The sequence below is a fragment of the Chrysemys picta genome, chromosome 8 (assembly GCF_011386835.1).
Source record: "Chrysemys picta bellii isolate R12L10 chromosome 8, ASM1138683v2, whole genome shotgun sequence".
NCBI classification, from domain to species: Eukaryota; Metazoa; Chordata; order Testudines; family Emydidae; genus Chrysemys; species Chrysemys picta.
Window position 1 is genome coordinate 40,052,285 of NC_088798.1, and position 21,351 is coordinate 40,073,635.

Consider the following 21,351-nt stretch of genomic DNA (forward strand, 5'->3'; position numbering starts at 1 on the left):
CAAAGTGGCACTCTGAAACCCCCATATTCACTACTGTCATATAACTATGTTTTGTACAAAGTATGCCTTATGAGGTATCGGTCTTGATCTGTTGAACAATAATAACCTGTTGGATTTTATGTACTATCATTGTATATGAAGTTATGAAGTATTACTACATGTGTTACAGAAATATGTTGTGAGGTTAGGAACACTCACAACCAAAGATGTGGCCTTTGATGGCTACTCGGCATTAATGGCTCATCAACACATAACCTAGAGACTTCTCCGAGGAGGCACATATGCCATGGGGCAGACTATCCCGCATCATAGCAATGATCTTTGCAGCAAACTGGAAGAAGAGAGACAGTGACATCATCACTTGGCCTCTCCCTCCCCCCCCCCCCCCCCCCCCGCCTCGAGCTCAATACCTGGAGGAATGTCTGGATAAGGGTGATCCCAGGCTGGAAGGTGGTCCCAGCCTGAGTCTTGGGGAGCTGTAACCTGCTTGTACCATCTGTCAGGGTGAGATACTGTTTGCTTCAGCTCTTGCTTAGAGTAAACGTTAGGATTTAAAATACGTTTACTTTTTATTTTCATAATGTAACCTCTGATCTTTATGCCTACCATGTATAATCATGTAAAATCTATCTTTCTGTAAAAAGCAACAGAGAGTCCTATGGCACCTTTAAGACTAACAGATGTATTGGAGCATAAGCTTTCGTGGGTGAATACCCACTTCGTCAGACCCATGTGTCTGACGAAGTGGGTATTCACCCACGAAAGCTTATGCTCCAATACATGTTAGTCTTAAAGGTGCCACAGATCTGCTTTTTACAGATCCAGACTAACACTGCTACCCCTCTGATATCTTTCTGTAGTTAATAAACCAGTTTTATATTTTACCTAAAACTGTTTTGGTGGAAGTGCTTGGGAAATCTCAGTTCAGTTTATAAAGCCTAATGTGCATCCATTCCACATTGAGGAAGTTTATTTGTGACACACACACTCATATACAAATAACATGTATTACTGTGTACAATCCTTTGCCTGATTATACAAGACAATATTTATTGATTTGATGTGTAATGTGGAACTTTGGGCACTGAACTGCCAGGTGGTCATGCTGTGGGTGACTTAACCTATTTCCTCTCAATCTGCTTTGGGACAAATATGGGGCACAGTACAGGTCAAAAAACTTGAAGAACACCCAGCAAATCTATTGATTAGCAGGATGGCAAAATAGGGAGGGGGGGGTCAGTTTCTGCAGCCTGAATTACATTTTATGCGACCTTACCTTCTTAACATTAAAGAGCTATAATGAATTCATTAAAAAACATCAATGCTATATTAAGGTTACATATGCAAACATAAGTGTCAGGAAATGTTAACATTAAGACTCCTATCACACTAATTTGTCCACATTGTTTAAATATATGCTTTAACAAACAATATATGCAATTTAACTGGTCATTAAAGATGGAACAGCATAACTTTTTTTCATGGTATACAGTTCATTGTCAGGTAGGGTAGGAGTCAGTCAGTGGCTGCAGCACTATTGGAGCCCCTACCAAGACAGTTGGGTGAAAGCAAGAAAAATCAGCTCCTGAAATAATCTGTTTAGTCTCACTCACTGTAAGTGGGACTCTTTTGGGGAGCAATTAATTTTACAATAATGTTTAAAATCTCTCCCTGGGGAGGAGAAGGGTATTTGAATCAGATGTTCCATCTCCCACATTCAAACTGTTGCAGCTCCTGGCCTTCTCCTGATGGCTGTTTGGTCCTTGCAGTGATAATAAGCGAGTGGGGTGTGGAGGGAGTGAGAGTGAGTGTCAGTGGGAGTGGGGATGGAGTGAGCGAGGGTGACGCCTCGGAGAAGGGGCAGGGTTGTGGGGGGTAAGTGTGTTCGGTTTTCTGCAATTAGAAAGTTGGCAAACCTAGTGTGGAGCGGGGTTGGGTGGTGCTCCCTCCCCCGTGGGAGTTGGCCTGGGCCCCTCCGCACCCCCTCTCAATGTTGCATTCCTAGCTATTTAAAAAGCAATACAATAAACACTAGTTCTGGGTCTGTATTATAAGAGAAATAATTTGGTTTACTTGCTCCCACAGTTTGGGGATCATTTCTCCATCCACCAGCTGGCCTACAACAATGCTCCAGGCCCTCCAGACACCTTTCCCCAGCCTGCTTAAGTCTGAAGCAGGAACAGAATAGACTGAAAAGCCACTAGAGAGGTTTGTGATGGAGTCAGTAATCAATTGTTACAGGCAGTTTGCTGAGCCCACAATGAGACATGACCACTAAGCCCCTCAGGCGGAGGTTAGCCTGACTCAGGGTAGGTCTACACTTACCTCCAGGTCTGGCGGTAAGCATTCGATCTTCTGGGATCGATCCCGGAAGTGCTCGCCGTCGACGCTGGTACTCCAGCTCGGCGAGAGGAGTATGCGGCATCGATGGGGGAGCCTGTCTGCTGCGTCTGGAACTAAGGTACTTCGAATTCAGCTACGTTATTAACGTAGCTGAATTTGCGTACCTTAGTTCGAAGTGGGGGGTTAGTGTGGACCAGGCCTCAGAGACAAAGGGTCTACTGCCTGGGTCAGGCAGTTACAAACCTGTGGATACCAGTATCCTGGGAGGCACAGCCCAGCTGGTGTTGTTATACCAATAAAAACTAGCAGGATCTTATTAAAGGGGACAAGATAAAGATGCCACATTTATTATGATAATTTGATTTATGACCAATAACTAGTATCTTAATCCTTATACACACACATTATACCTAATACCTACCTACCCACCCACACACACACACACATCCATCCATCCAGATGTTCTGCAGCTGCTGCATAGTTACCAGTCCTGCTTGAGTCTGTGGCTTGAGTTTGCAGCTTGGGTTCGTAGCTTGTGGCGGCTAACTGGCCAGGAAAGCCGGGCACAAGGACGAGCTGGGTCTCTGTTGGGCATGCACCGATGCCCTTCCATGTTGGCAGCAGAATGTTACCCTCCTCTAAAGTTTTCCATCTCACCCATCCTTTTTGTAGGCTTTAGTTTGAATCCAGAGTCTATAGGTCTTGCTGTGTCACGCTGCCTCCGGGTTTGGTGATTGATCACCTGTCATTTGCAGACATGACTTTCAGACTCGGACCGGGCTTTGATCTTCCTTTTATTGTACCTTTTCTTTTTTAGGGTGGATTCGTCTTACTTTGTTAGGGCTCTTGTCTGCATCTTCAGCCGTTGGTGTTTGAACTCTATTTAATCAGGACAGGCTGGGGCTGGAGGTTGATTCCATCATCCATACATACCTCACTCACACATCTAAACTAAACTAATAAGATTACAGCAGGGTTTGCAAAATGAAGGTTGCAGCAAGCCCTTACAAAATGGAGTAAGCGTTTTAAAATGGGGTTTGAATTACAATATGGCAAACAGTGAACAGAAGTTACAATATAGACAAGTATAATAAATGGTGAACAGAAATTACAATACTGAAACAGTGCAAGTCTCAGTGATTTAAGCAGGAATTGGATTGATAGTGAAACTTACAAAGGCAGCAGACTGAACAGCTATGACTCTTAACAAGCATCTTAACTGTTAATTAGCCAGTTATTGGGGTAACCGGTTTTATGAATGAATATTGTTTCATTCATAAAACTTTACTTACAAAGTTACATTAATAAAGTAAACAATTAAAAACACTTTCATTCATCAGTCCTACAGTGTTGGCTCCCAGGTCAGACCATAGGGCCAGGAGCCAACCCAGCCTACTCAGGGGTGAAAATACTTTATGAGGGCCCTATTGCTGTCTTTAAGCCAGCCAATGGTTGCAGCACTACTACACACAACGCTTTCTGTCTCTGTTTCCTGTCGCCAATAAAGTCCCCCTTTGTTATACTGTTCTTTGCGTGTGTGGCATTGAATTTGTTTGGGGTGGTATTATTGAATTCTATTTCTTATGTGCTGGGTCAGAAGCCTTGGTAAGAACAGGAGTATTAGTCCAAGGGACAGCATCTGCTTGTGTCCTAGAATTTACCTTGGTTGGTGGCACCAGGCAGCACAACAAAGAACCTCGGTTGCTACCATTGGGGTGGGGGTGGGAGAGAAGACCCTCAAACTAGCAAGCATCAGGGAGGAGGCTTGACCCCCCCTTCTCCCAACCCTCATAACTACACCAAGTTGTTTATTTTTAAATACTAAAAGCAGTTTGTGCTGCTCTCTGCATTGGCAATATTTTGAATAATAAAAATAAAGCGGCATCTCGTACAATCTATGATGAAACACTGCTGCTAAGAAATTCACTAAAATCTGTACAGCACCTATTTACAAAGAAACTTTTTTTTCAAGATAAGATTTTGTACTGCACCCATCTCCATGGTAGCTGAAGAACCTACAGAATTCCCAGTGATTTAAAATTTCCAAGAAAATAAAGTGTGTGAGAGAGAGAGAGACTGTATGTGTGTGTGCATGTGTGTGTGCGTGTGTGCACACTTCTACACTAGGTGCTTACTGCGTTAAACAGTAAGTGAAGCTTAGATTTTTTCTCCCCACAATGCCTAAAGAACTTGGCTTGGTAGTTGGATGTTCAAATGCCTTAGTCTGCTTTGAAAGGCAGATGGGAGATAGGCACAAAGAATACCAGTCGTTATAACTGTTTTTGCATATCACCAGAAGGCTGTTTTATTACATCAGGGTCAGAATGGTCCTATTTGGATGCATGTTAGGCATCTAAATTCCTCTTGCATCATCTAATTTGAGTTCCTCCATGTGGGTTTAGCTGCCTACTTTAGTGGCATCCATGTTAGAAATTGTAGGTCAAAAGACTCATAGCTTTTTAAGGTTAGAAGGGACTTTTGTGACCATCAAGTCTTATCGCCTGCATAACACAAGCCATAGGCCTCCCCTGAATTAATTCCAGTTTCAAGGCCAATAGCTGTGGTTGAACCAGCGCATGTCTTTTAGTAATCCATCCAATCTAGATTTTAAAATTTCCAGTAATGGTGACTCCACCACAGCTGGTACGTTGATCCATTGGTTAATAATTACTCACACTGTTAAAAGCTTACACTTTATTTCTAGCCTGATGTTGGCAACTTTTAGCCATTGGATCTTGTTATACCTTTTGTTTGCTAGACTGAAGACCCCCTCTAGTATCAAATTTCTGTTACCTGTGTAGGTAGGTTGGGGGTCAGATTATAGCGCTGGCCAGCTCAGTGTTTTGGAAGCTCTCTAGGTTTTTTTAGTTTGAGTTTGGATTTAAAAGTTAGGTGAGTTTGACCAGCTAGGTATATATTTTTTAATCTATAGCCATCATCGTAACATGTACTGGCTGTTGGCAGTTGGAGGCTTACTGCTGGAAAGCGGAGCCTGCTCTCTGACAACTTACTGTTCTTGTGATGTAACCAGGCTTGTATGTTAGTTGCCCGTGACCAATCAATTCCTGGTGAGAGAATGAGTCTCACGGTTTCTCAACTTCTGGCTGTCATTCATTCATATTGTTAAGCTTTCCATCTTCCAGAGTCTCTTTTTAAGTTTAATACATTTTCTTAATATTTACTTTTCTGTGTGTTTACTAAGACTGTGGAATTTGATTACTCTTTGTTTTAGTGGGAGACTACGATATGATGCATCTCTTTGAAATTCATATTGCCTTTGTCTTCACTGCAAGAACAGATCTTTTTCCATCAAGATAGATATCTTGTAGAAGATAGCTATTGGTAAAACCTGTTTCAGGTTTTTTTTTTTTCCCCTTCAGTGAAGACACAGCCATTGTCTCTCTAAAAAACCTGACTCACGCCCTTCTTATATCTACTGTATCATTTCAGCTGGTCTGTTCTGCTATTTCCCTATTGTTCTGAGTCCCTTCCACATTTTGGCTAAGATTTGCTCTCTTTCTAAAAGATATGCTTTAGTTCAACCACAGGTTTTTGGGCTTGATGTAGGAATTTTTTATGAAATTTGAGGCCTGCATTATGCAGAAGGTCAGACTAGCTGATCCCAATGAGCCCCCTTAGCCTTAAAAAGCTATGCATTTATAATTCCCTACTACTTCTCAATCAGTCCAAGTAGTAAAATATTAACCAAAGTCACATTAACCTCTTTCTGTCTGATTCTACTCAATTGTTCCTACCAAATCAACAAGAAAGAACTAATGGTGAATTTAACTTCTGTGACTATAGTCCTTTTGATCACCAAATTATTATATATGTTAGGATGCCTTCTGAGCTTTTTCCACCTGTTTTTTCCAGAACTTGTCAAGTTCTGGGAGAACACTTCATCCAGTTCTCTGGGATCCAGAAGACAGCTTGACACTCAGATTACTTTATTAGGCATGTAACTGCTCTTTGCGTATGCTAGTCAGGCCTAGATGCAAGGAGTTTAGGTACAGTGGGATACCATCATTCCAACTCTTGTCACACCACACACCACCTATCCTAGCTACCAACATCTATACTTGTATGTAAAGATTAATTGCTTTGCAGCTTGCATAAGGCATGCTTATCAGTTCAAGGTGTTTCTGACTACATTGTTTACTATAAACATAGACACTAACTAGTGTGGTTATCTCCCTTATTTACTATAAACACAGTCATAATAGTTAATTGTTTCAGGAGTTACATGCTTGGGTTTGTTCAGTAATTACTCACGCATGTCTTGTCTTAATTTGGGATTGTTCAACTAAGCCAGTCAGCTAAGCCAGTGCTACAATAAAAGACCCAATATGCATTTTTTTGCAAACTACAAAACTACAGAAAAATACAATTTCTTCTGGTTACTCTTAAAATATTTTTAGGCTACAGGGAAAAATACATTTTAAAATAGCCAAAGCACAATGCCACCCATGTGTCCCCTGGGGCAGTGTAGTTCCACGCCTCCCCACCCAAGGGCTACCTATCCTATGTGGCAGCAGTTTAGCCCTGAGAGAGAAATTCTGGACTTTTAAGAAATGATGGAGCCCTCTAGAGGTGCAGTGCAGATGAATGTTTCATATTAAGTATTTCTGGTTCTAAGCCATTGATGCCTTTTAGATCTGTGAGACTGAACCTCCCAGCTTAGCATCTACCCCTAATTATTGAAGCCAATAATATTTTCATATCTGTTTTTTATCAATGAGTTTGTGTTCCCAGGTGCACTCTCACTTGCCCGAGACCTCTGGAAAATTGTGGTATTATCCTTAAAAACACACACACACAGGCCTAATTTGTTTTATTTATAGATAAAGTTTGTTAGCATGAGAATTTCTTTTATCTTCACCTGTTGAGCACTTCAGACATAATCAGATAAAATGACAAATGGCTAGTTAACCAAATACTAGGCAGTCATGTGAAATATGTCACATGTAAATGTAACGTGAACTGTACCCTCTTGCAGGACTATAAAGAGCCAGTGAGAAGAGCACAATCCTCACTTAAGGCACCATGAAGGCTCTTCTTCTGCTAGTAGCTGTTGGCCTTTGCTGGGCACAATACAATCCAAATACAAAGTCTGGAAGGACGTCTATTGTCCACCTATTTGAATGGCGTTGGGCTGACATTGCTCTTGAATGTGAACGGTACTTAGCACCCAATGGATTTGGTGGAGTTCAGGTATGTAGCCTCTACTGTTAGTAGACAGTAAAATTTCTTCATCTTTTGGCATTATTTATTTACCAGAATAAAAGGTCCAGTTCACAGAGAACAGGCACCAGAGTTACCATCAGTAGAAATCAGTGATGGAAGTAGGAAATGTTGACAGGTATGTGCCTAGACCAATCATTGTGAAGGGATGATTTTACTTTGTCCCCACGGGGGCAGCTCCAAAAAACCACATGCTTTCCACTATGTGTCACTTACTTTGTACGTGGAGGAATTAGAATGTAACAATTTCTTATTTATTACCATTTCAGACATATTTATTCTCCAGTGATGTGCACAAACACCAACTCTTGTCATCCCAATTTAAAAAGAAACTTCTAAATTATTTCAGTCTCCCTGGGTAGTTTTGTCTTTCTTTAAGGAATCAGTCCTAAGTACCTTTGTGAGATGGTGAGCTACTTTAACTCCCATTGATTTCAATCTGAGTCCTCCCAGGATCAGATCTTGTGATAGCAAGCTCCTCGTCGGAGAGAGTGGGCTGGATTATAGTGCAAATCAGGAGTAAAACTGGTGTAAGTGATATCTGTTTGTGCTCCTTATATGTGTTGTACAGGACTGAGCACTCTCTCTGTGCTTATACAAATATCAAAATAATTACTAGTTTATCAAATGACATAATTTCATTCACAGATATCACCTCCAAATGAAAATATTATAGTTACTAATCCCTGGAGACCCTGGTGGGAAAGGTACCAGCCAATCAGCTACAAACTGGGCACACGATCTGGAAATGAAAATGAATTTAAAAACATGGTGACCAGGTGCAACAATGTTGGAGTAAGTATCTGTGGATTTCCTCCTGTTGAAATAGTGTGGGGAGAAATAACTGATTTCAGATCGGAATAGCTTCCTGTCCTATTACAAATGAAGGGAGAAGGCTGCAAAGAAGTTAGAAAAGGTGAAGGAATGTAAATGGGAGGAATAAAAGGGGATCCAGTCAGTGAAACTCACAACGTCACTTCACTTTCCTTTGTAAAAACAAACTTAAATGCAAACATTGCTCTCTAGGTTTATATTTATGTGGATGCTGTAATCAACCACATGTGTGGATCTGGTGGCGGCTCTGGAAATGGTGCTACTTGTGGAAGTTATTTCAATGCAGGGAACGAAGATTTTCCATCTGTCCCATACTCAAAGTCGGACTTTAACGATGGTAAATGTAAAACTGGAAGTGGAGAGATTGAAAATTACAGTGATGTGAATCAGGTAATTTATATATAAATATCTGTTTTTACTCCCCCCTCCTTCCCCCTCCCAATCTTCTTGACTAGTCTTTGCTCTTGGATGACCATCTTAATAAGGCAAAAAAAAAAAAAAAACAAGATCCTTGGTTGAGCTGATCAGTATGCACTCAATACAAGAAGGTACTTAAGTATGTGCCTAAATTTAATCATGGGAGGATGACCATTGATTTCTCGGATGCTTAGAATTATGCACCTATTTATGCTCCTGTTAGTTATGTAGTTCTGATCACCCCTAACTGATGAAGATACTGTTGTGTTCAAGCTATTGCCTAAGCACCTAAGGAACTTTCAGCCTGATCAGTAACTATTAACGGGAGACATCCTTCGAAAACCCACAGTTGTGCATGAAGTGATGCTGGTAATTCAGTAGGTGATAAGCAATAAAACTGAACTCTGAGCTCTTGTAATCATTAAATGGTTAATGTCTCCTTTCCCAAATTTAGGGATTTTAGCTCCTTGTCTTTGCCAAATTCCATTGTGCAGTCTCCCTTCTTAAATTCATAGGGCAGCTACATTTGCAGACAATCTTCACTTCCTGGCCTGACCTGAGAATCACACCACCTAAATATAATAAATTCCAGAGTACATTCTTCTGTATTGACTTTAAAGGAATTCTACTCAAAACAGGTTTAGCATACGAGATTAAAAATATGTTAAAATGAATATATTTTAATCAAAGATTTATAGTTTGGCGTATGACTCGGTGACATCTCAACTAATTTTTAAAACAGGTCCGTGACTGCCGCCTGGTTGGTCTTCTTGATCTTGCCCTGGAGAAGGACTATGTGCGCTCGAAAGTTGCTGAATACATGAACAACCTCATTGATATTGGTGTGGCAGGCTTCAGACTTGATGCTTCCAAGCACATGTGGCCTGGGGATATCAAGGCAGTTTTAGACAAACTGAAAAACCTAAATACTCAATGGTTTCCCTCAGGAACGAGGCCTTTTATTTTCCAGGAGGTAATCTCGTTTTCTTAATTTCACTCTGTACAGAGATGGGTTCTTTTATATAACAATACAAATACAGTATGGGCTGGATCCTGCAAAGCACAAGGTTCTGAACACTCTGGACTCGATCTAGCAGAGTATTTAAGCATAGGCTTAACTTAGTGTACTCAGTACTCCGCAAAATCATGCTGTAAGGGTACGGACTCACCCCTGCGGCACCCCCTACTGGTTACTCCAGGGAATCAGCTCACCAGCTTCTCGAGAACCCTCTGCAGGCCGGTGATCCGCCGTGTCCTCTGCTGGCACCCGTGTCCCTCCCAGGACCCGGTGCCCCTATTACTGGGATGCTGCCCCCTAGCAGTACCCCACAGATCTGGGTCTCCCCTCCCTGGGGAACCCCCACCCACTATCCCCACCTTGCCTCAGCACTAGGTCACTGCCAGTCACCGCCAGTCACCAACTAGCCCCCGCTCCCTGGGGCAGACTGCAGTATAGGCCACTCATCACTGGCAAGGAGAGTTTGGACCTGCTGCCTTGGCCTAGCCCTGGGCTGCCCTCTGCAACCCCCAGTACCCCTTGGCCTCCTACCAGGCTGCAGCCTGGGGCTATCCAGGCTGGAGCTCCCCAGCTCCTCGGCCTTTCCCCAGCCCTGCTCCACTACAGGTATCCTGTCTAGCTTCCTGCAGCCAGGCCCTTCTTTCCCTGAACACAGAGAGAGAGAGAGAGAGTCTACTACTGAGCTCCTAGCTCCCAGCCTCTCTATACAGGCCATCTGGGCTCTGATTAGGGTGTGGCCCAGCTGCAGCCACTTCCCCCAATCAGCCAGGGTTTTACCTTGCCCAGCCCAAGCCCTCTGCAGGGCTTTTCCAACCCCTCAGGGCAGGAGCTGGTGTCCACCCGGCTACGCGTGCCCTATACGAAAGAAAGATTTAAGGGCTAAATTTTAAATTCTCTAATTTTACATGATCATCAGTTTGCATATACAAATAGGCGCTTTTGCTTTGAAATCAAGTAGGTGTATAAATATCTGTTTTTTGCATGCGGATACTTATGCATTTGCTCTACACAGGTGCAAATGATGACACAAAGTGTAACGAAGTGGCAAATCAAGCAAAAATATTTCTATGGAGTCTAACCTTTGCCACTTAGGAATCTCACTTTGTCTTTTATGCTGACACTGGAGCTTTCCAAGACCCCTTGGAAATCTTATGCGAACAGTTCTCCAGGGCTTTTTAATATGTACAGGTCTAGAAAATTTTATTTTGTTAGATAACTTCTACTGCAGAGCCAACAGAAAGAGCATCGCATTATTTTGTGTAGGCCCTAAGCTAATGATAGATAGAGTTTTGCGTTTAAAAAAAAAAAAAAAAAAGAATACTTTCCTCTCTTTAAATGGCTGTTTAAAAAGCTGACACTAATTACTCCCAGTAGGAAAAAGTTTGGTGGGGTTTTTCTCAAATGTTTCTCGAATTCTCAAACTAAGCATTCTGGCACTGGGGCAATTCTTTTAACACCCACAACAGCTAACCATGCTTGCTATATACAAAATAAGACATTGTAATGTTCTTCATTACATTGAATTTAAGTTGCTTTAGGTAGTAGCAATAAATGTGTTTACTTGCTCAAACCAAATTATTTCTCTTATAATACAGACCCAGAACTAGTGTTTATTGTATTGCTTTTTAAATAGCTAGGAATGTGCTAACAGCTTTTTCTTACTTCTGCCAGGTAATTGACTTGGGTGGAGAGCCAATTAAAGCCAGTGACTACTTTGGAAATGGCCGAGTGACTGAATTCAAATATGGTGCGAAATTGGGGACAGTCATCCGCAAATGGAATGGAGAAAAGATGTCCTATTTAAAGTATATAGCATTTGGATTCATTGTTAGATTCCTGCAATAGTTGAAATATTAGTGTCAATGTGTTTGACTCATTGTTTGTTTGTTTAGGAATTGGGGAGAAGGCTGGGGTTTCATAGCTTCTGACAGAGCCCTTGTCTTTGTGGATAATCATGACAACCAAAGGGGACATGGTGCTGGAGGAGCATCTATTCTAACCTTCTTTGATGCCAGGTAGGGAACGCTGTTGGCTGTGTGAAGGATCTTATTATTTTTGTCCTAACGAAGACAGTGTATCTTAATGTGTCTCATTGTTCTTTGGCTTACAGATTATATAAAATGGCAGTTGGTTTCATGCTTGCTCATCCTTACGGATTCACACGTGTAATGTCAAGTTACCGCTGGACAAGAAATTTCCAGAATGGACAGGTAGGTTTCTAACAGTTGAAAATAAATTCACATGACTCTTAAGATGAACTTTATCACTGTGTAGCGAGACAGCGCTGGGCCTATGCCCTACTTAATGCCCATTAACATCCTTACGGTAGGAGTGGTACTTGAGTGATGAATAAGCCTTGTGTTGACTCTCTGAACAAGAATGAATGTTATCCTGTTTACTAGGTTTGGCCTTTTTCTAAGATAGAACATTTAACTTTTATAATTTTATGTTTATCAACAAGGATGTTAATGACTGGATAGGACCACCAAGCAATGGTGATGGCTCAACCAAAGCTGTTACAATCAATGCAGATAGCACTTGTGGCAACGACTGGGTCTGTGAACATAGGTGGCGTCAAATAAGGTAGGAAACTGTAGAGAGAAATTAACTAAAGATGATGCAGTTTGCACTATAACTGAAGTGGGGATATTTTAATTAAAGTCAAGCCTATTTGTTGTATTTTCAGGAACATGGTTATTTTCCGTAATGTGGTTGATGGCCAGCCTTTCTCAAACTGGTGGGACAATGGCAGCAATCAAGTGGCTTTTGGGCGTGGTAATAGAGGATTCATTGTCTTTAATAATGATGACTGGTAAGTAAGTGGGGTGAATAGCTTCAGTAACATTTTAGCTGTAGAAAGGTTATGTGACAACTTTACCTGTTGCAAATCCAAACCTATCACCTGCCTTCTCCCAGAAACACTTTTCAAAATCCAACATTAGCTTTCTAAAGCACCACACCAGTCTGCTACTGATTCCAGATTACTGGATTCATACCCAGCAGCGAAGGTTGGTCAGTCAGAAATGCATAGCCATGCAGGTCTAAGAGGTAACTAGCCATGAGCTAGCAGGTGGATGGCTCTAAAGAAATGGGTGGAGATTTAAGAGTAATAAGTCAGTCAGGTTGGGATGCTCTCGGAAAGGCCATGAAGGTGGGATTGGGTCAGGTCTGCAGAAGGGAGGAGAATTCTTCACTGAATTGTTCTTGGCATTGTCTCTGTTAAGGTTTGAATCACTTCAGTTAAATGACTCCCTCTTCACTACAAAAGGCATTTTGTCCCCAGCAATGCCTTCAATCTCTCTGGATATTCCCAAAGACTCTAGTGGAGTCTAAGGGGTGTTAGTTTGTTAGGATTGGTGTTGTGCTCTTCTAGGCTCCTCTCATGTCAGAGGTGCAGAAAGAGACTTGGGCCTTGGCTACACTCGCTGATTCACAGCGCTGCTGCGGCAGCTCTCTCGCAGCACTGCAAGTACTCCACCTCTCCAAGAGGAATAGCTTGCAGCGCTGCGAGAGAGCGTGCAGCGCTGCAGACGCTGATTACACTGGCGCTTTACAGCGCTGCACTCGGGGGGTGTTTTTTCACACCCCTGAGCGCAGCAAGTGCAGCGCTGTGAATTGCCAGTGTAGCCAAGGCCTTGGGGAATTTGAAACTCAGTGGAAGCCATGAAGAGTATGACATTGCCAGAAAAGAGTCCTTATGAAGCCAGCAGTAGCCCCACTGAGGCACTGTGGGAGATCAGAAAAGGCCATTTCGGGTGAGTCCTTGGGAGAGGGAGAAGAACAATACATGTACAGAAGTGACAAGTCAAAACATTGAGTCTGAACTGAAAGCTGAACATGCTAAGAAAGCTGGTAAATACAGTAAGAATCTTTTGTGAAGTTTGTGTTCTCTCTTATTGCTGGAGGCCTAAATCTGCCTTAGGAGATGTAGGTCATGTCTACACTACGGGCATACAGCTAGTATGCTATAGTGACAGAAGGGGTTTTTTCACCACGGTAGTTAACTACCATTGCTTTGAAAGGTGGATTATGTCAATGGAAAAACACTTCCATGGTCCTAGCCATGTCTATGCCAAGGCTTAGGTCGGCTTAACTACGGCGGTCAGGGGTGTGGATTTTTCGCACCCTGGAGCAATGTAGGAAGGTCAATCTAAATTTTAAGTGAAGAGCAGGCCTTAGATGAAGTTTCTGTGGAGGTTATGCCTGTTATGAGAGTAGTATCCCAGAAATATATGAAGCTTTTGTTCTAATGAGTGACAGGGAACTACCTGTCTTCTTCATAGTGCTGCAACCTTGTGAGGTGCCTATGAAGACTGCCTTGAACCTTTGAATTCATCACAGTTGCTCTTACTTTGGCTAAAGAAGTCACAGTAGACTGAGTATGCTTCCCATACCAGCACTCCCAATCCCACTGGCCAAAGAGTAAAAGACCAGACAGAAGACTAAAACCCATCTGGCCTTGTAGGGCCATCCCATGGGCCACAGGCTAGCATGACATTTCAAGTTTTTAATTATAGAGAAATATCTGTATGAGAGTCTGAATTATCACTTATTCCTTTTCAATCTGTTTTTATACATAGGAGCTTGAATGTGAATTTGCAAACTGGCCTTCCTGCTGGCACTTACTGTGATGTTATTTCTGGGCAAAAGGAGGGCAACTCCTGTACTGGAACAAGAGTCAATGTTGCTTCTGGTGGTATTGCCAATTTCCAGATTAGTAACCAGGCTGAAGATCCTTTCATTGCAATTCATGTTAATGCTAAATTATAATGTAAACTGGATGCATCTCTTCTCTTGGCCATTCACCTAGTACTTTTTGTTCTGTGTAGCACACAACAATGAATGATCCTTTAATCGTAGAATACGAGGGTTGGAAGGGACCTCAGGAGGTCATCTAGTCCAACCCCCAGACAGATTTTTGTCCCAGATCCCTAAATGGCCCCCCCTCAAGGATTGAACTCACAACCTTGGGTTTAGCAGGCCAATACTCAAACCACTGAGCTATCTCTCCCCCCTTATTAAGAAATAAATAGTGGTGAAGCAAAAAACTGTTGTTAGTTTCATTAATGAAATAAAGTAGTACAAATAGTTATCAGTATGTAACTAATAGCGATGCTAATACAGGTTTGTAAGAGGCAGTGTAACTGGCCAACAGCATCATTTATTGTTAGTGGTACTAGTTTGTTTCAGCTAGAGCAAAGAAATTAAATTTTACTGTCATAAGTCCAAATCGGATACATGTACACACACCACTAATATATATTTGAATAATGAATTTAAAGTAGTGAAAATGGGTGAAACAAACACATACATTACACTATATTAAATTATATGGTGTCTGTCACTGCATGGAGTGGCTCACAATCATGAATGCCTACTTCAGGGCAGACTGTCAAAAACAGGGCAGACACCCCAAACTGGTAGTATGTTCTATAATTAGAATTCACCAGTCCAGTAGTAAATATGAACTCTTGGCTCTCCAGTCTATTTTGTCACTCACGCAAGCTGGATTTAGCAATAAATGGTCACACACACACACACAATATATATATATTCAGGTTGCTCCCCATCCAAAGAGACCCATCACTTACCCAAGAGCCACTGGTATCCTGGATCTTAAACCAAAGAAAATGACTGCAGCCATTCCTGTAATAAGCTATCCTTAGGATTTAATGTGCATCAGCCATTATCTTCAGTTTACGTAACCACATAGATTGGTTGTGGAATCTCCATCATTGGAGGATTTTTAAGAGCAGGTTGGACAAACACCTGTAAGGGAAGGTCTAGATAATACTTACTCCTGCCGTAGTGCAGGGGATTGGATTAGATTCCAATCCTACATGTCTAAGGTTATGTCTACACTACAGACCTTACAGCAGCACAGCTGAACCGCTGCAGTTGTGTTGCTGTAAGGTCTCCTGTGTAGCCACGGCAGGAGTGAGCTATCCTGCGGGGGCGGTGCTGCCCGCACCCACCCCAGCATCAGCAGGGGTCCTGGGCTGCGTGCCGCCACCCACCCTCCCCTCAAGCAGCCGGGCTTCCCTCCCCCAGCACCCACGGGGGCCCTGGGCAGCTTCCTCTCCCCAGCCCCAAGTTTTATTCACTGGCATTTTTAGTAAGTCAGTGATGGGTCATGGGCTGTGAATTTTTGTTTACTGCCTGTGACCTGTCCGTGCCTTTTACTAAAAATACGCATGACTAAAACGTAGCCTTAATTAAAATGTTATGTCGAACGGAAGAGCATGCACTAGACTGGCAACAAACAAATCAGGTAGATGGCACCCTAATCCACATTTCATGGATGTTTCTCCTCTTCACAGATTACATAAATGTTACACCTGTTGCTGTCAGGAAGACCTAAGCCCAGTTAACCCTTATAATGCCTAATTGTAAATGTAATTATTTAAAAAGAGGGCACTGAAGTATAGGGAGAAGGTAGAGGAGCTGCAAAAAGGAAATATAATACAGAGTTCAAGCCAAATGCATTTGCTAACACATATCAAGCTGCATATGCATAGAAAACGTCCTGAAAACTGACTTCATTTTACAACAGTGAACAGTGTTGTTTACTAGACTGCCAGTTTTAATTCAATGTTAACAGCTCCCTGAGCTGAATGGGGCGGAAACACTCTTGTTGCTACAGAGGCAAGTTTAAGCAAAGTTAGATTAACAGAGCAGTTTGACAACTGCTACTTTGTGATGGCAGTATCTTGGCAACTGGAAATTACAATCGGAGAGCAAACTGATCCTATATGGCTGTGCTTATGAAAATGTGCAAGTACTTACCAAAACTGGCATGAAAATGGCTTCTCCCTCTGAAACCTATGGCAGCCCTCTTGACATGGTTGGGAGGGAATTTGCTATGGGGAATAGCTGCTGAGAGGCAGGACTTGAAAGCTGATCCACTCCCATAGAAGTTTCCCAGCAGAAGAAAATGGTGACTGTTGCTTTAATCTCAAGATGTTACAGGTTAATACTTTGTCTACAAAATTATGGTAGACATGGTTTAGCTTGATGCAGAATCTGGGTAGAAAAGTACATTACAGGTATATAAACAATTCTAGAAATTGATTTAACACTACAAAATAATCATAATAAAATTACCACATCAAAAGTATTTGAGCCTATTACTACTGAAATATAAATAAAGTTCTTCCTTCATGAATCTATCCAATCTTTGTTAACACATTCCTGCATCACCTCCAACCCCTGCCATCTGTTTCCCTGGGCCATTTCCCCACAACTCTAGCACCATCTCCACCCTTGTATCAGGGCCCCAGTCTGGCAGCAGTCAGCCAGGAGCTCACTCATGCTCCCCAGACCCACCCAGTACTGCTCTGACCATGGCTCTATCTCATCACCATCCTTCAGGGCACCCAGTCCTCCCTCTTCAAACTCTAAGGAATGACTGAAGTGTTGCTGTTCTGCAGCCCTTCTTATATGGCCCAGCCTGGCCCTGATTGGCTGTCTCTCTAACCCTTCTCCCAATTGGCTATCTCTACAAGCCCTTTCCTAATTGGCTGCCTCCTGTGCAGCCTCCCTGGGGCTGCTTTAACCCCTCTTCTGCCAGTGTGGAGCAGATGCCCCACCACATGGCCCCTTAATTTACATGCCTATATGTGCACTGAACTATAGAAAATTTGGTCCTTTTTTAGGTGCCTGAATGGGTGCTGAGCTCTTTTGCAAACCTGGATTTATATTTCTCTACAAACAGGGGGAGCCCATTTACAATTACTTGGCATACCTAAATAAAGACATAAAAAAGTATAGTCTTAGGCTATTAACACATTTCCCTTCAAGCTTAGTCCTTTATAGTAACATTCATTGTCTTTTTCCACCCTCCCTCAAATCATTACAATGACTGTCTACAGAGGAGATGTAATATTAATTTGTTCAGTCTGAACGGTGGTGATGCAGACAGTTGGCCTGAGAATTTTCTCATAGATTTTAATGGAGCTTTAAAAGGGTAAATGACATAGGACCTTATACTGTCATTTATACCAATGTAAAGTGGATGCAAAATGCTACTAAATCAGAATAGTACCATTTTTACACCTATTTTCACAATGGTACATGACTACACAGGGCAGCAAATCAGGCACATTGCTTCCTGAGATGAGTAAATGGTGTTTTTAAAACTTGTAAAGTTTGAAGCCTTTGTTCTCCAAACACTGAAATCTAAGGCCAAATCTCTAAGGTTTTTGGGTGCCCAACTTGACATATTTGCAGCTTGATTTTTCAGAACACCCCAAACTCCAGCTGAAGTCTCTGGGAGCCAGAGGCAGGGGCAGCTCTAAGCACCAGCAAAGCAAGCAGGTGCTTGGGGCAGCCCATTTGCAGGGGCAGCAGCCGGCAGGGATCCAGCCTGGGAGCTGAGAACCAACAGGGGGCCCTGGAAGCTGTAGTTCCTTGGTTAGCTCCCTGCCTATAGACCCAGCCCTGGAGCAGGGAAAGAACTACATTTCCCAGCATTCCCTTGGCTGCTATCAACAGGAAAGGGAGGGGGAGGGAGTATGCTAGCTGAAACCTCATGCTACAGCTTGCTGTGAATGGAGAGCTCACTGCTAGACTGGCATGGCACTGTGAATGGGGAACAAGTATGCCCAAGGAGTAGAAGGCTTTGGCCCAGATATCCCTTTCAGAAGACATCCCCAGACTGGATTAGGGATACTGGTGTGACCTCACCTTGCAGACCCCAAAGAAAGAATTGGGTGGACTAAATGGACTAAATGGCTCTCTATCTGAAGCCTAGCAAGGGAGGTACGTGGATCCCATTAGAATTTAAAAAGAAAAGTAAGGGAGGGGAGGCTCTACTGGACCTGGGCAGCTTTAGATACAGTACCAGGCACATAGGAGGATTTCCACTTCTGAGCCCTGGAAGCAGACATTGACTTTTCCTTTCCAGATTTAGCTAATATTCAGAAAGGGAATCTAGCACCTGCCTTCCAGATTTGAACACCTCAAAATTCAAGAGTGCTCAAGCTCAATTCAGGCAGCTGTTACTTCATTTCTCCCAAATCAAATATACTGATCCACTGTAACTTGCTGTAGAAAAAGGTAGGATAAAATTGAGCAAGAAATGCTTCCCAGTGGTTTTTAGGACTGGAATTGCTATTTTCAACAGCCATTGCCTTTCCCCCCCCCCCCCCCCCCCCCAGTTTTATTTGTTTAAAAGGAAGACAGTGATATTGCATTGGCAAATTCCCCATAGAAAGAAAGAGTGGAACAAAAGAATAATACAGGCATCTCAACTTTTCCTCATTTATGGAGGACTGTCTTATAATATACATCCAGATATCCTCCAATCACACAAGCTGAAAATTGTTCCACTTTACTGCAGTTATGTAACCATATGGGAACCAATCCTGTCTGTGTTCTGTGCACATCCAAAATTCCTGCTGAATGACCCGCCCTGGGAGCAAGTTACCAGTGACCCAGGGCTGGGGCGGAAGGAGGGTGCAGGTGGGGGAGGGAGAGCCAAGGGCTCGGGCGGCAGGGGGTGCTTGGGGCGGCAAAAAACCTAGAGCTGGCCCTGGCCAGAGGTGCTCAGCACCTCTGAAAATCAGATCCAACATATCTCAGGATAGGCACGAAGAACCTGAAACACCCAAAATTGCATGCCACTTCTGAAACTTTAGTTGCATACTAAATACTCTCTACTTGTGGCTATGTTTGAAAAGGATTCAGAATCTTCAGGTAGTGCAGAATAGCTTGTCTCATATTGGCATGACCCACTCAGGCACATAACATCAGCACTACCTGCTTTGCAACCTGTTTGCTCTTAAGTGCAGATCAAGTTATTGGATGAAATCTCTATGGCCCCTAAGAAGTTTAGCACCCTGCCATATAAGAGCTTACTTCTTTCCTTTTATTCTACCAAAGGAGCTCTCTCTCACTATAAATACTCTCCTTAGCTGGTAGCCGGGTATCTCAGCAAAAGACACATAACTTTGGAAAACGGTTCCTTCCAGTGATCTGCCATAATCTAAATCTGATGAGTTTCAGAGCACAATATGAGAAGAACTAACTGGAAAAAGCCTTTGACTGATGCTCACTAATATTAAGGAATAAGGCTTTTGTTCTTGGTGGTGATGGTAGTGAACAGGAGGGTCTGCTCTATTCTGTAATTAATTTTTTCTTGGTGTGTAGGGCGCCTTGGTGCTTCACTTAATGGCTTGATGTATATTTCTAAACTAAAATAAATAATTTAGAGACTGCTTCCAGGCAATTTGAAATCTTTAATATGCTATTCTCCTCTGCTACCATTTGAAAATATTCTGATGTTTACAACATGTTTATCTTTTAGGGGGACAGCATCCTAGTGAAGCTGATGTGTAGAACACTTTATTGAAAAAAGCCAATGAAAATAGGTAGTAATTTAACATTTAAAGAGCCCATATGAAAAAAAATAAAGAGTGCAGGCTCTCTCACTCTCAACTGGAATCAACAAGAAAAAAAGACCTTCAAAGGTCTTTGATTAGAAAATGAACAGATGGGCAAACGTGATCTGTTTGCTCTTTTTGTCCTTGAATATAAATTCTGGGAAAGAGAATGATGTTTATGACGCAGAGCCACTGACATAGCTTGTTTTAGAAAGAGGCACATACCAGAATAAGAGTACAGGAACAAAGTGCACTGAGTTTAGATTGGTGTTAGAATTGATGTGATGTTTTGTTGATTCCCCTTCCCTCTTCGCCTCCTGGATATCCACCAAGTGTCACTGACATTTTGTTCTTTAAGTTCTTTGGGGAAATCTTATAATTAACCACACAATTCTAGTTGTATATTTAAAGCACTGTCATTGAGTCCTTCATTTTATAATTTTGTATGTCAATATGAAAGAGTGAAGATTTTAAACCACAACTTTAAAATATTTTATAACAACATTAAGTGGAGAATTTCCTGAGGCAAACCAGGATGTCTATAATTCATCTTCTTTATAGTTTCAATTGCTACAATGGTGAAATTCATAGTGATTCATTTGCTTAAGTACTCATTGTCTTTTTAAATATTTCAGCTATGTATGGACAAACAGTATATTAGTCAACTAGCCACTGTGGGCCAAACTCAGGTTACTTTATTCACTCAAATAATACAATTTAACTCAGTTATACGGGATCATGGCATAGATCAGTATTCTAATGATTTGTAGCAGTATTGCCAACTGCAAACATTACAAAATAATGAGCCACAAGATTGACTTAGATATCATAAGACTTTTAAGTATAATACATTTTGGGTTCTTTTAGTTTGACTTCAAGTTTTTGAGCCTATAAGGTGCACTTGAATCAGATTTTCAATCTTTTCTCTACAATCATGAGAACTAGAAATTTACCTGTAAAAGAAAAATGAAAGCAGGGATCCTCATGTAATCAGTTTATCTGTAGCAGTCAGGGCTTTATGAAAAACAACAAAATTTGCAAGACTTGTAATACATGCACGCACAAGAAAACACTGTTGTAGTAATTATGACTGACAATTTCTCTTCAAACCTATTT

General features: G+C 42.0%; 1 protein-coding gene across 4 annotated transcripts in view; it reads left to right on the top strand.

Annotated features, from left to right (window-relative positions):
• The window catches only part of LOC101952463 (pancreatic alpha-amylase), a 35,946-nt gene that overhangs the window by 3,653 nt on the left and 10,942 nt on the right, over positions 1-21,351 (top strand). The window contains exons 1-12 of one of the 4 annotated variants that reach the window (XR_010589716.1): positions 170-504; positions 2,086-2,208; positions 7,340-7,554; positions 8,233-8,379; positions 8,611-8,808; positions 9,578-9,808; positions 11,525-11,658; positions 11,746-11,868; positions 11,964-12,063; positions 12,315-12,436; positions 12,540-12,665; positions 14,434-18,613. Coding sequence is in view for 1 of the 4 variants with exons in the window: in XM_042840647.2 (XP_042696581.1) it covers positions 7,387-7,554; positions 8,233-8,379; positions 8,611-8,808; positions 9,578-9,808; positions 11,525-11,658; positions 11,746-11,868; positions 11,964-12,063; positions 12,315-12,436; positions 12,540-12,665 (1,349 nt within the window). In the remaining 3 variants the exon portion in view is untranslated. Of the gene's footprint in view, positions 1-169; positions 505-2,085; positions 2,209-7,339; positions 7,555-8,232; positions 8,380-8,610; positions 8,809-9,577; positions 9,809-11,524; positions 11,659-11,745; positions 11,869-11,963; positions 12,064-12,314; positions 12,437-12,539; positions 12,666-14,433; positions 18,614-21,351 lie in introns of those variants that run through there. The other 3 variants (XR_010589718.1, XM_042840647.2, XR_010589717.1) reach the window with 3 other exon arrangements.